Raw genomic sequence first — 12,368 nt, forward strand, 5'->3', positions numbered from 1 at the left:
TACTATATTTTCTTTCTCAATATGTTTCTTTCCTATTCTGATAATTTCTTTTTCTATTAAATTTTTTATCTATTTTTTTATCTTTATTTTTATTATTCTCTTTTATTTCTCTAATTTCAATTTTTAATATATTTATATCATTTCTTGTTTATCTTATTTCATTTCTTAAATATTGTATATCATTTATTAACATTTTTTTTAATAACTTTAATTCTTCCATATACTCACTTATTGACATATTAAAATCATCTTTCTAACATATAAGTTAATTTACATCTTTTATCTTTCTTTTTTTTATCTATTATTATTCCAAATATTCTATTAACTATATCTGTATTTACCAATTCTTTTTTTACTATATTAAAATATTTACTTTCAAGTCTTAATCTTTTACATTTTAATTTTATTAATTGTATAACATTATATCTCGTATTTCTTCTTGTATTTTTTCCATTTTTATAAGTAATCTATTTAATTTCAAATATGTATTCTTATTTGCACTCATACGTCTCTTTATAATATAAATTAATCTCTTCATATTTAAATTCTTTAATAATTTTTTCATACACATATATTTCTTTTATCAATCCTATTATTAATTTTTCTAATATTTGTTATTTTATTTCTTTAGGTAAATCTTTAACTATTGTTAATGTTATTATTTTTAATTTATTAGAAATAGGTTTTAAAAATATATAACTTCATCTTCCTTCTTCTAATTTATAATAATTATATATTTTTCTTATTTTAATTTTCACGATTTCTATGGCTACGATACCAATTAGGGGTGCTACTTATAGCGAACTAAAATCAAATAAATCTATAAAAAAAAATCAAATAAATCTATAAACAAAAAATCTTTAGAAAATCAAGTAATATTTAATTTTAAGAACTAAAATGCAAGATTTCTATATTATATTAACTTGTTATGTAATATTTAAAAGGAGGGGTATTTTAGGTATCTAAATAAGTCAAATATTATTTTGAAAAATGGCTTTTTTGTTTTAGGTCATTTCCATGTATTTCCCGTCATAAGTACCATTTACCAAATTGATGTCAAATCATATCTTTTTATATTTTAACAATTTTCCCCTTTTTTCTTAATAATTTTAATTGTAAATAATAGTAATATTCTTGAATAATGTAGTTCATTAAAATTCAATATAATAAAATTACCCTCATAAGCTGTTCAAAACTCTTAAATCGTCCATATAATTTAGGTCCTATTTGATTGTTGGAAAATTTCCATGAGAAATGGAAAATCAAACATATTTTCAATATTTCAGCTGTTTGATACTTTTTTTTTTTCCCAAGGAATTTATTTTCTTAGTTGTTTCGAGAAGCAGCAATTTTCCAGGTTTTCATGCAATTTGAACTCTCACCAATATGGTGAAAATTCGAATTTCAGGTCGCTATAGCGATTTTAATTTTATTTTTTTGGTTGACAATGGAAACAAATTTTAAGAATTATTGTGAAAAAATATTTTCCTTTAATTGACAATTTCCATGTAAAACAAAACCAAACGAATACCAAAAGATAGATGATTTTCTTGATTTATTTTTATTTTTATTTTTTTTGACAATGGAAACATATTTCATCTCCAATACCAGTAAATTCTATCTCTTTAATTGACAATTTTCATATAAAACAAAGCAAAACATACTTTTATTTCAACATTTTCCACATGAAAAATTATACCAATCAAACACAATAATTTACAATACTTAGTAAAACAATTTCTAGACAATTCAATCTCTTGAGATTCATTTTCTTTCTACCTAAATTCCATTTTTGCAATCAAACGGATCCTAGTGTATATACAACGTGTCCATATAATTTCATTTTATTAACCACAAAAATCAAACAATTACAAAGAAAGTGTACCTTTAAGCAAGGATAGATAGCCCACACAGTAATGTGCATTGAATTTGAGATTAATCTCATAACCTCAGCCTTGTCCTTGTCCTTGTCCTTTACCATTAGATCAAGGCCTCACTGGAAAAGGCCAGGTTCTTATAAGAAAACACGGGCACGTTAGGTACACGATATTAGATCTTACGCCTTAGTAAATGTTTCCAAAACCTAACCCTAATAGGATTATCCGAGTGTACAGATCAAAATCGGGCAGATAGACAGCTCTACCACTGAGCTACTAAGAAATAACGGGAGATCTGAAATGTTCAATAGATCCGAGCTTGGGCCAGTTGGCAAGCTACTTTTCATCTTACAGGTCCTGGTTACTTGCAAGAACACCGTTGCCACCTGCTTACCACCGGGGACTTGAATTACCATAAGATTTCCATGATTCGTTCCCATAACGTCTACTGTTGCTTCTCTCGGATGAAGAATTATAAAAACCCGATTGTCTCCCATATCGACTGCTTTTCTCGTACGGAGAACTGTAAGAAGTAGATGGTCGTTCAGAATTGCTATCCCTGTAATAATTTCTCACTTCCTCTTCGTCATTATACTTGGAGCGCTGCAAAGAGAGTTGAACATCAATGTTAGAAATCCGCATCTCAAAACTACAAACTTATTAGGAAGTGTTTTTGATGTCTCCCAACGTAAACTAAACTAGCAAAAAAAAAAACAAAAAAGAAAGAAAGAAGCTTTTAAGCTAAGATTAAGACTTCCACAGGCAACAAACCTATGCAATTACAACGCCAAAAGGAAAGTTGCTGCCTTGCTTATGGAGGAACTTCTCATAAATCTAATACTGCATGGATTACTGGGAATGCGTGGAGAGTATTTTCAGAAATTTAATAGGCATGAACTGTTTCAAGACCTTGAATTTCTATTCATTCAGCGCGAAGCTAACTTTGCCACTCATGCTCTAGCTAATGGCTCTTTTTTTTGCATTATAAGTTATAATCTTTGGGCTGATTGCTCACCTCCCTTCAATGTAGCCGCTCTTAATTCTGATCGTTGGAATGGATTATGGATGTCATTACTTCCACTAAACACTAAAAAAAAAAATCTTACTGATCTAGACTGGGGGCTCAGAGCATGCTTGACTACCTATAACGAGAAAGTAAAATTATCAGAATTGTTTGTTTAATAATGCTCCTAGTATACCTTGATAGGATCTGAAAGTACGGCATACGCCTCCCCGATGATTTTGAATAACCTGTCAGCATCCTTGTGGATGTTCTCACCAACCTCTTTCCACAATCTTCCATCATCCAAACCCTCACTCCTCGCCAATAACTGACCAGCCTATAGCAGCAGAAATAAGTTAGCCATACATACATGAATGCTCAACAATATTCACTAATATAGCCATGATAAGAAGTTCATGACCTTGTCTGGATGATGTCTAAGAGCAGCCTTTCTATATGCTTTTTTAATCTCGGATTCTGTATCAGATGATTTGATTCCCCTGTTAGACAGCATTTAAGAGTAAAGAAATGTTTAAAACTTGAATATGGATCTCAATTGATAGTCTATAGATTCAAAATCTTAAGCAAGATTGACAAGAAAGCTCTAGATGCACAGTGTCTAGTATCATTTGCAGGAATGCCAAACAAAAAGAAAAGGAATACAACTTTATGATATGTGCATTCATCTTTCCTTAATTTAGATGTGTATGTACAAGTGAAAACCATCTTCGTCTACACACTGTTGTGCTGATTTTACAGCAGACGTGCAAATAAACATTTGGGAAATAGAATTTGATAATGCCAGTTCAAGCTGCAGATAAATTTGCTTCAGATTGAAGCGCTGAACAAAAATAAGACTGACTTACAAAATGACGTAAAGATCCAGTTGAGTTTCTGTTCTAGCTTTCTCTTCAATTAAAGAAAGACGGCGACGTGTTCTTCTTAAATCTTTCGCACTACCACAATTTGATTTATCCTGTCCTCCAGATTGTCGAGTTTTTGCTTGAAATGGACTTTCAAGCAGAGAAACAACTCTCTGAAGATCGCAAACTGCTTGCTTATAATCTCTAATCATCTCATGTAATGTAGCTCTCCTGGAAACTGCCTGCAAAGATGATAAGGACAATTAGACATAAATTGTTGGCAAACGAACCCCGACAATTTGCCACCACCTACTTAGCATAGGCTATTGTTTGGCTCATGTTTATAAATACTCAAATCCATTTTTTATCCACACATTTCAAGAAGCCCACAAGCACTATCCATTTATTCACCTCTCAATTCTATCTATTTATAATTTAAACTGTTTATAAACACTTCCCAAACAAGCAATAACTATATGGCAAAGGTGAAAGAATATGAAGTACTTTTGACTGAAATTGTTCCTTACTCTTAAAACAATATATTTCATCAAGCTGGCTATTATACTTTCAAAATTGATGCATTGATCCTATTTTATAGACACTAGTGGAGCATAATTTTTATCATTTCTAGTGCCAAACTTGTCCTTACTTCGAAGAAACATATTAATTACTTCTATGCCTATGGTGAATAAAAAGCATGTTCCAAAATAAAGACGACAAAAGCCAATCTAAGCAAGAAAAAGCCCAGAAAAAGTAGAAACAAAAAATGATAACTGGCAATCTCAATGAACTAAGGTACATTGTGTGATTTAGACCCAAACCTTCTGGTAATTATCATCAAGAGCAATGGCCACACTACAATCTGCAATGGCATCAACAATTTGGCCAAGTGCTTGGTATGCAGCTGCACGATTGCAGAAACAGATAGCCATAAAATGACGTGACTCGCCACTTTTCAATATAGCTGCAGTATAATGTTCTACAGCTTCTGTATGCCTTCCAGACTGAAAAGCTTCGTTTCCTAGTTTCTATAGGGAATATAAAAAAGTAAATAAATCAAAATATGATACATTGAAAGCATTCAGGGAGACAGGTACTTCCAGTAATCAATTTAGCCAAAAAAAATAAAAAAATAATAGTAATAAATAAATAATAACAATTAAGTCCAGAACTTGAATCAATAAAAAAGAAAATTTTAATCAACATTTCAGCCGAGAAAAGACGTGCAGCTATGTTTCTTTTACCTCTTAAATTTGATGAACACAGAGACAGAGAGCTTAAACAAAGGAATAACCAATCGAAAGAAACCCACAAGATTTGGTATACAACCAAAATCTAGAAAGGATGCTTGAGTAATTATAATATGATAGACTCAGCCGGAATTATTGGAACAGGGCAGCCCATTAAGATTTCTGTAATATGTTTCCATTGACAAAGGGGAAGAAAGAATATAGAGAATTTCATTCTACTTCAAAATTCTTTGCAAAGATTGTAAGTGATCAAAACAGTTACACATTTTCTTGTGCTTCGATATCTAAAACGGCTATTTTAGCAGCTAAGAATCTATGAATACAACTTAATATATAAGTTGACATACCTTCAAATTTAAAAGCTCGCGTACAGTGGCAGCAAAAGGAACTGAGGATTCTTGGTTCATGTTTCTATACCTACATAGTTAGACATGGGATCAACATAACCAAATACATTTAAAAGATATAATTCAATCTGGTTCTTGATGGGTAATGAGTTTTACTTAGTGCCAATAGAAATCAATTCCTCTTGTTTTTCAATCAAATCAAGAGCTATGTCAAGATTTCCCAGATGATAGTGGGACTTAGATTGTAGGCGCCATCTCCACAACTTCACATGAGAGCTCTTGCAATTGGAATCATCCATGTCAGCTGACGCAAGATTCTTCTCAGAAATATCAAGAGTTTGCTCACATAGTTGAATAACCTCGTCATATTTCCGTAACTGTTACATCATTGATAATGAAAACACTTACCAATTTGAGGCCACTAGTAAAATGAAAAATAATAATGTCAGTTATGAGAGAATTGATGAGGACATACAGTGCAAAGAGCCTCTCCTTTCATCTCAAATAAGCTCTCTGAATAACGACTTATCATCAAGGCTTCCGTAATATTCTCTAGCGCACTGGTTGCTGCATCATGAGTTTTTTCTTGCAGAAGCTCGGCGGACTGAAGCATGTACTTGGACACTCTCTGTCAGCCATCCATTGTTAATCAGCTGTTATTTTTATGGATCGATATACAAACATACGCTGAAATACATACATGTGGTGGAAAGAGAGACCGACGAGTGAAATTTACACACACCAATACATTCCTATCCACGATACAGTTATTTTCCTTTCTCCATTTTATCTTCGTTTAGGCAGACAAGTTCATGAAATTTCCCCCAACAGTATATGATAATTCCAAGAGGAGACATACGATTGACCATACTTATTGTTTCCAGGCCATTTTAAATACAAGATATTTGAGGGAAGGAAGGAAGGAAAATGATACTCCTCCCTTGATTGGAAAACTCTAAGGGGAAAGAGAAAAGAAATGAGAATACTTCACCTTTTTAGACATTCAGGAGTAGAATAATTTAAAATAAATAAAGTGATAAGTGATTGTGTAATTTGCGTTATCTTCTAAAGCTGATTTTGAGATCATTTATCCCAAGGGAAGCAATTATCATTTTGACTCCGGAGGTCTTTCAAAAAGATGGGCTCTTGATCACCTACAAGAGCAAAAGGATAGAATATGTGCAAGCAGAACCTCTTTTGACACTCCCTGCCCAAAAATCTCTGATAAATTGTGGCTATGCAGTCATCATTTACTTGTGAAGGCTAATCTCTACTAATATTTATCTACTAACAGGGCAGGCTGGAGAACGGTTACGTTACTATTGGGGCATAGATGCTAAAAAGAATATTCATGATTTCCTAGATAATACCTAATAATACATACACATTCTGAAGAGATAGATGACTTCAGAGATAAATCGTAGTCATTCACGCTAGGTGGGGAGTTAGCATGTCGACTCGAGGCCCATATATATTTAGTTGGACCTTATTGATCATTTTCCCCTCGTCCCAATCCACTTCATTTTGCAAAGTTCAGAACCTAAAAGGTCTAATGTGTAGACCCATTTAAAACCCCCCAAAACAGATGACCCACATTGCATTGCCTCCAAGTAATCCATTGACATAAGCGCATAACAGAGATGACATGAGCAAGGCACAAAACAAAGACAACAGCTTTAGTTGTGTACATTTCAAATTACTTAATATTTCTCATGAAAGATCAGGTAATGACAGAATGTTGGCTCAGTCTTAGTGCTGATCACCTGTTCAAAGAAATATATTACGAAAATGGATATACATGTGTCCATGTTCAAGATCACTTGAGAATGAGCATGAATATTTAATGGATAAGAAGTAATCAGTCTGCAACTTTAACCATATTCATATAACAAGTTATATTAAGACATAAAGTGCAACCTGTGACTTTTGCAGGCCATCAGCAGCTTCAATTGTGACTCTCCTATCTAAGCAGACATCAATCAGCGATTCCAAGCACTTTTTGTAACATACCATTGCATCTCCAACTTCTCCCAGCATCAGATGACAACTTGATAATAAAAAAGAAAGCCAAGAAACGGATTCAATCAATTGATGTATCTGAAGATACAAAAAATGACAATAAAAGGAAACAATATCAAAGGTAACCCTAAAGTATCATACAAAGGTTGCAATATGCATGGGTGCATGCACTGATGGATGCACACTCCTCTTATGGATAGTTGACATTGATTGGTGATTGGATAAATTTTGACATTGTTTGGGTGGATTTTGACATCTAGTCACTTTCCTCAATCAATTGTATAATTTTAGCCAAGTCTAAGCAATCTGCTTTCTTTCCTTTTTCCTAGTGCATTTTCGGTAAAGCTTTTCTTTTAGCTAGTCAGACATAATTTTTATCCACATTTCTAAGGCCCCATGACTTATTACACATTCTGCAGGACCCATGGTTTATTAGCACTTAAAAGCATGACCAAGCAAGCAATTTTTTTGTTGAGGAATAGAGAGATTATTGCTTGGGTATCAAAAGGGTGAAAGCCGTGCAGTTAGCCACCTAGTACCAGCAAATATCATAACTTAAGTCTCTAATAAAATACTAGTGGACTTTAGATTGCTCATAATATATGGAAAATGCATGTCTTGCACGTGTGTACTATATCGGAAATTTACATGACAAAAAAGTCGAATACTAATGACACAGTTCTTTTCATGTTTACTTTCCCACTTTAGCACTAAGTCAAAGAAATGGATGATAATAAAAACGGACATTGATAAAGTTCTTACTTTCCAGCTCTTACAGCGACCTTGAGAAAGCTGGGGTCTAATTCAATGGCCTTTGTACAGTCTCCCAGGGCTTCCCTCATCCTCCCAAGGGACATTCGTGTGGCTGCACGGTTGCTATAGCAGAGCAAGAGCGGTTTAATGGAGCATCCTTCAATACTTGCATTTGAGGCACAATTTATGCCCGTTGAATAAAACTCTTCAGCTTTCGAAAACGTCCCCGCATGATAAGCCTGGTTTCCCCTGAATGCATTGTATACGTTAAACAATGGAAATAATTTCTCGTGTCCAACAACAGAAAACAATATTCAAGCAGCAAAACAGAACAATTACCGAAATGTCTCCTATGTAACTGGTGAAGATTTCACCAAAACAAAAAATGATTTGATAGAAAACAACAAAGCTGCAGGGTGCTTAGGTATTTGATTACTGTGAAATGAAATGTACCTGATTCTCCAGTGCTCACACAAATCATCGGATGCAGACTTTTTAGGGCCTTGTTTTGAATTTTGTTTGTCAGCATCAAAAACAAATTTTTCTTTGCTTTGACAAGACAGGGTTGCTTGACTCTGTACCTGTCCTGGACCCACATCTGAAATATTACGAGCAAGGGGAGAGGACTGCACTTCAGAAGAAGAAGCAATTGAAGATGTTCGGCCTTGGGCTGTGCGATTTGAACCAACTTTCAACTTGTATTTTTTCTTGTATTGATTCCTTATGGCTGATAAACCATCTTGTCCTGGCAATGAAGCAGAGAAACTAAATTTGCACTCCCCATCAGATGGCCTTTCAGTATGTCCCATAAAATCTTCTCCATTTGTGATAACATCTTCTCCTTCCACTCCAGTAGCCATAGTTGCGAAGCCACCAGATGGTGCATTGTTACTACAAGTATCTTGATAAGGTGAAAAATCCATGGGTGAACCACATCCAGGGGACTCATAATTTTGCCGAAAACTGCCTTCTTTAGACATGGGGTCTTGCTCGGGCTTATGTCGGATCGAGCTTCTTTGTCTTAACTTTCCATCTGCCTTCTTCAACCTTCTGCTCCTAGCTGATTTATGATTTGCACTAAATTCTAACTTCTTGTTTACTCCGGGAAATAAATTAGAAGACGTAAATGAAAATTCAATATCTGGAGTGCTAAAGTCTGTACAAGATGACTCTAATTTAATGGGTGTGCTCATAAAGCTATTGCTGTCTTTCTCAGCTTTATTAATGCCTTCATAAAAGTCACCATTGTTTGGTTGAACAGCAGTTCCAATTGACGAGAAAAAACATGAAGACATTCTATTGGATTGGATGTTATTCTGCAATAAGCAATCCTCATCCGAAGCCTTCTTGTTCATCGTATGATTATCCTTTCCAAAAGCACCAGCAACAGAAAACCATGAATATGTCTGTTGACTGGATACTCCAGCCCCAGTTTCAGAATTTGCACTTTTCGTTTCGCCAAATAACATGTCTGAAACATTGGGTCTAAAAAAATCAGAAGGTTTTCCGGTATTTTCATGTGCATTTACCTTATGGGCATTCCTTGTTGCATCAATTTCGTCACCCTTTTCAAGGTCATTGCCTTCTGCATTCGCATCCCTGAATGGATTCCAAGACATTGTATCAGGTCTTTCAGTTGAAAAAACAGACTCCCTTCCATTGCTTCCAAAAATGAATACGTTACTAGTAGTGGCAGATGAATTGCTACCACAATTTCTGCTCTTCTCAGCAACTGCTTCAGAACCGTCAATCTTTAATCCCTTCATCTCATCCGAAAGTTCAAAGAGAGGGCTCTGAAAATCAGTACCTAAACCACATCTACTTTCAAATTTTAATTTAGAGTATGTACCGTCATTATCACTGTGACCAAAAAAACTATTGGAATCATCAGCTTTCCCACTGTTCATGTTATTCATTTCATCAACAGGCAAAGTAGTTCCTTCAGGATTCAAATTCTTCTTGCTTCTTATTCCTCCAATACCAAAACCACCATTGATATTGGTGTTCTGAAAACCAGTTCCACCATCTGTACTATCTTTAGTACTGTTAGTAAAATTGCACCTCCCTCCATTTTTGCCATTTGAGTTATTTTCCAAATCTGCACCTAATTTTGAATTATTACTATCAGCACCAAACACAAAACTATTATGATCTTTTGTCCTACTCACACTCGGAGTAGAAGGGAAACCAAAGCTAGAATGACCAACCCTTTCAGAATCCCCTCTGGATTCTGATTGTGCCTTATCACTAATATCGGGTACGGTTTTTCCAACATCTTTACTTGATTCATTCTTCCCCACTTTTCTGCCACAGTATTGTTCTTTTGGATCTAAACTATTTGAAGCATAACCGCTCTTACTAGCACGGAACACAAAACTTGCACTATTGACTTCCCCAAATCCATTGACACTCGATTGCGAGTCAGTATTATTTGACTCTTTTTTCTTCATCCTTTCTGGCTCGTTCTTACCTGCACCAAACATAAATCCCAAGTCATCAGATTTCTTAAACTCGTTAGCTCCTGATTGTCCTCCATTTACCCTTGATTGTTTCTCTCCAAATTTTGTATTAACACCTATCACAGATACCTCACTTTCCAAATTTGTATTTAACGTTGATCCGTTCTTATTAGCACCAAATACAAAATATCCATCATTCAAACTTGTATTGGACTTCGAGTTATCCATATTTGTACTGAAAGAAGAATTTCCATTATGCAAATCCAAATTCGATATTGAATTAGTCTTATCAGCACCAAAAACAATACCCGTGCTACAAAATTTTCGAGGTACACTCCAACTGTCACTGCACTCCGCATTCTCCAAACCACCGCTTTTTCCCACATTGATATCATTATTAACCCCAAACACAAAGCCTACGTAATTGCCAAACTTTGCGCTTCCATTACTAAGCTCACTAAACCCACGAGAATTACTTCTAGTAGCTTCATTTAATTGGCCTGAATTACCAGAATTTGCCATATTAGACGAGTTAAAACTACTTGTCACCGATTTTCCATTTTGAGAAGCACCCGGTTGCTTTTTCCTCATCTTCCTCATCCTCAGCTTTATCCGACCCGAAAAATTCGATCTTCCCGGACACGCGTTCTTGCATTCATATCCACCAGCACCGCTTAAACTATCAAAAAAATTGACATTTTCTGGAGATTTCGAGTCCCGATTATTCAACAAATCCGGGTTAGGGCTTTGAAAAGCGGAGAATGATGCAGTCATCGGCGGCGACATTAAATTGTTTCGGGTTCCGCAAGACAGTTAATTGCCGAAGTAGGTTTTTGAGATTTGGGATCGCTCCAAACTTCAACCTCAGTTACTGTTCAACTTTGCTTGAATTGAAAGGTATTGAAATTGAAAACTCAATCAAAAATTTGGAAAAGAGTCGTGGAGCGAGGGTTTTGGCATGTGGGGTTTAGAATTTGGAAAGGGCAATTAGTTCAAAACGTTCTTTCCATTTTTCGACATTTTCACTCTTACTTTTATCATTCATTACCAAAAATATCATTTTCATCAAATTTCTCATTAAAAAATATAAAATAATATATATACCCTTCTATTTAAATTAAAAAAAAAAGAAAAGAGATTAAAGAACAAATTGTAATTACACTCACAAATTTTTTTAAAAATGTAAATGGGTTTAAATAAATTGTTAAAAGAGTACTTACCACAAAATGTCCATAACTTTCAAGTTCAACAGAATTGTGCAAAACGTCCCAACTTTTTAATTTTTGACAATCTCACCCTTATTTTTTACATTTCATTGTAGAAATCATCATTTTCAACTATTTTTTCAATTTAAAAAATGTAAAATAACGAATATACCCTCTTATTTAAATTAAAAAACAAAAATAAAGGATAAATTGCAATTATATTCCCAAAGTTTTCAAAAAATTACAAATAAATAATTAAAAAATCACATTCTTTTTAATTATTTATTTGGCGATTATTTGTACATTTTAAAAAAAAAAATTGGAAGTATAATTACAATTTGTTCTTTTTGTTTTATTTAAATATGAGAGCATGTTGATCATTTTACATTTTTTAATTGAGAAAATTGATAAAAATAATTATTTGTGTAATGTAATGTAAAAATAAGGATGACCCAAAAATGAAAAGTGTGGATGTTTTACACAATAATATTAAAAGATATTGACATTTTGTACTAATTATCTTTTAATAATTTACTTGGGCTCATTTGTAGTTTTGAAAAAAGCTTGGGGGTATTATTGCAATTTGTTCTTT

General features: G+C 33.9%; 1 protein-coding gene across 1 annotated transcript; it reads right to left on the minus strand.

The window, feature by feature from the left end:
- Positions 1–1,826: 1,826 nt before the first annotated feature.
- LOC111365966 lies at positions 1,827–11,543 on the minus strand. The gene is made up of 11 exons (XM_022986551.1): positions 8,566–11,543; positions 8,122–8,361; positions 7,258–7,387; positions 5,816–5,968; positions 5,497–5,717; positions 5,341–5,410; positions 4,565–4,771; positions 3,747–3,985; positions 3,302–3,380; positions 3,077–3,217; positions 1,827–2,480 (listed from the first exon to the last, which is right to left on the minus strand). Exons 1-11 carry the CDS (start codon positions 11,355–11,357, stop codon positions 2,268–2,270), a joined length of 4,485 nt encoding a protein of 1,494 aa, XP_022842319.1. The 5' UTR covers positions 11,358–11,543; the 3' UTR covers positions 1,827–2,267.
- Between the last annotated feature and the right edge of the window lie 825 nt (positions 11,544–12,368).

The sequence above is a fragment of the Olea europaea genome, chromosome 17, assembly GCF_002742605.1.
Source record: "Olea europaea var. sylvestris chromosome 17, O_europaea_v1, whole genome shotgun sequence".
Lineage (NCBI taxonomy): Eukaryota > Viridiplantae > Streptophyta > Magnoliopsida > Lamiales > Oleaceae > Olea > Olea europaea.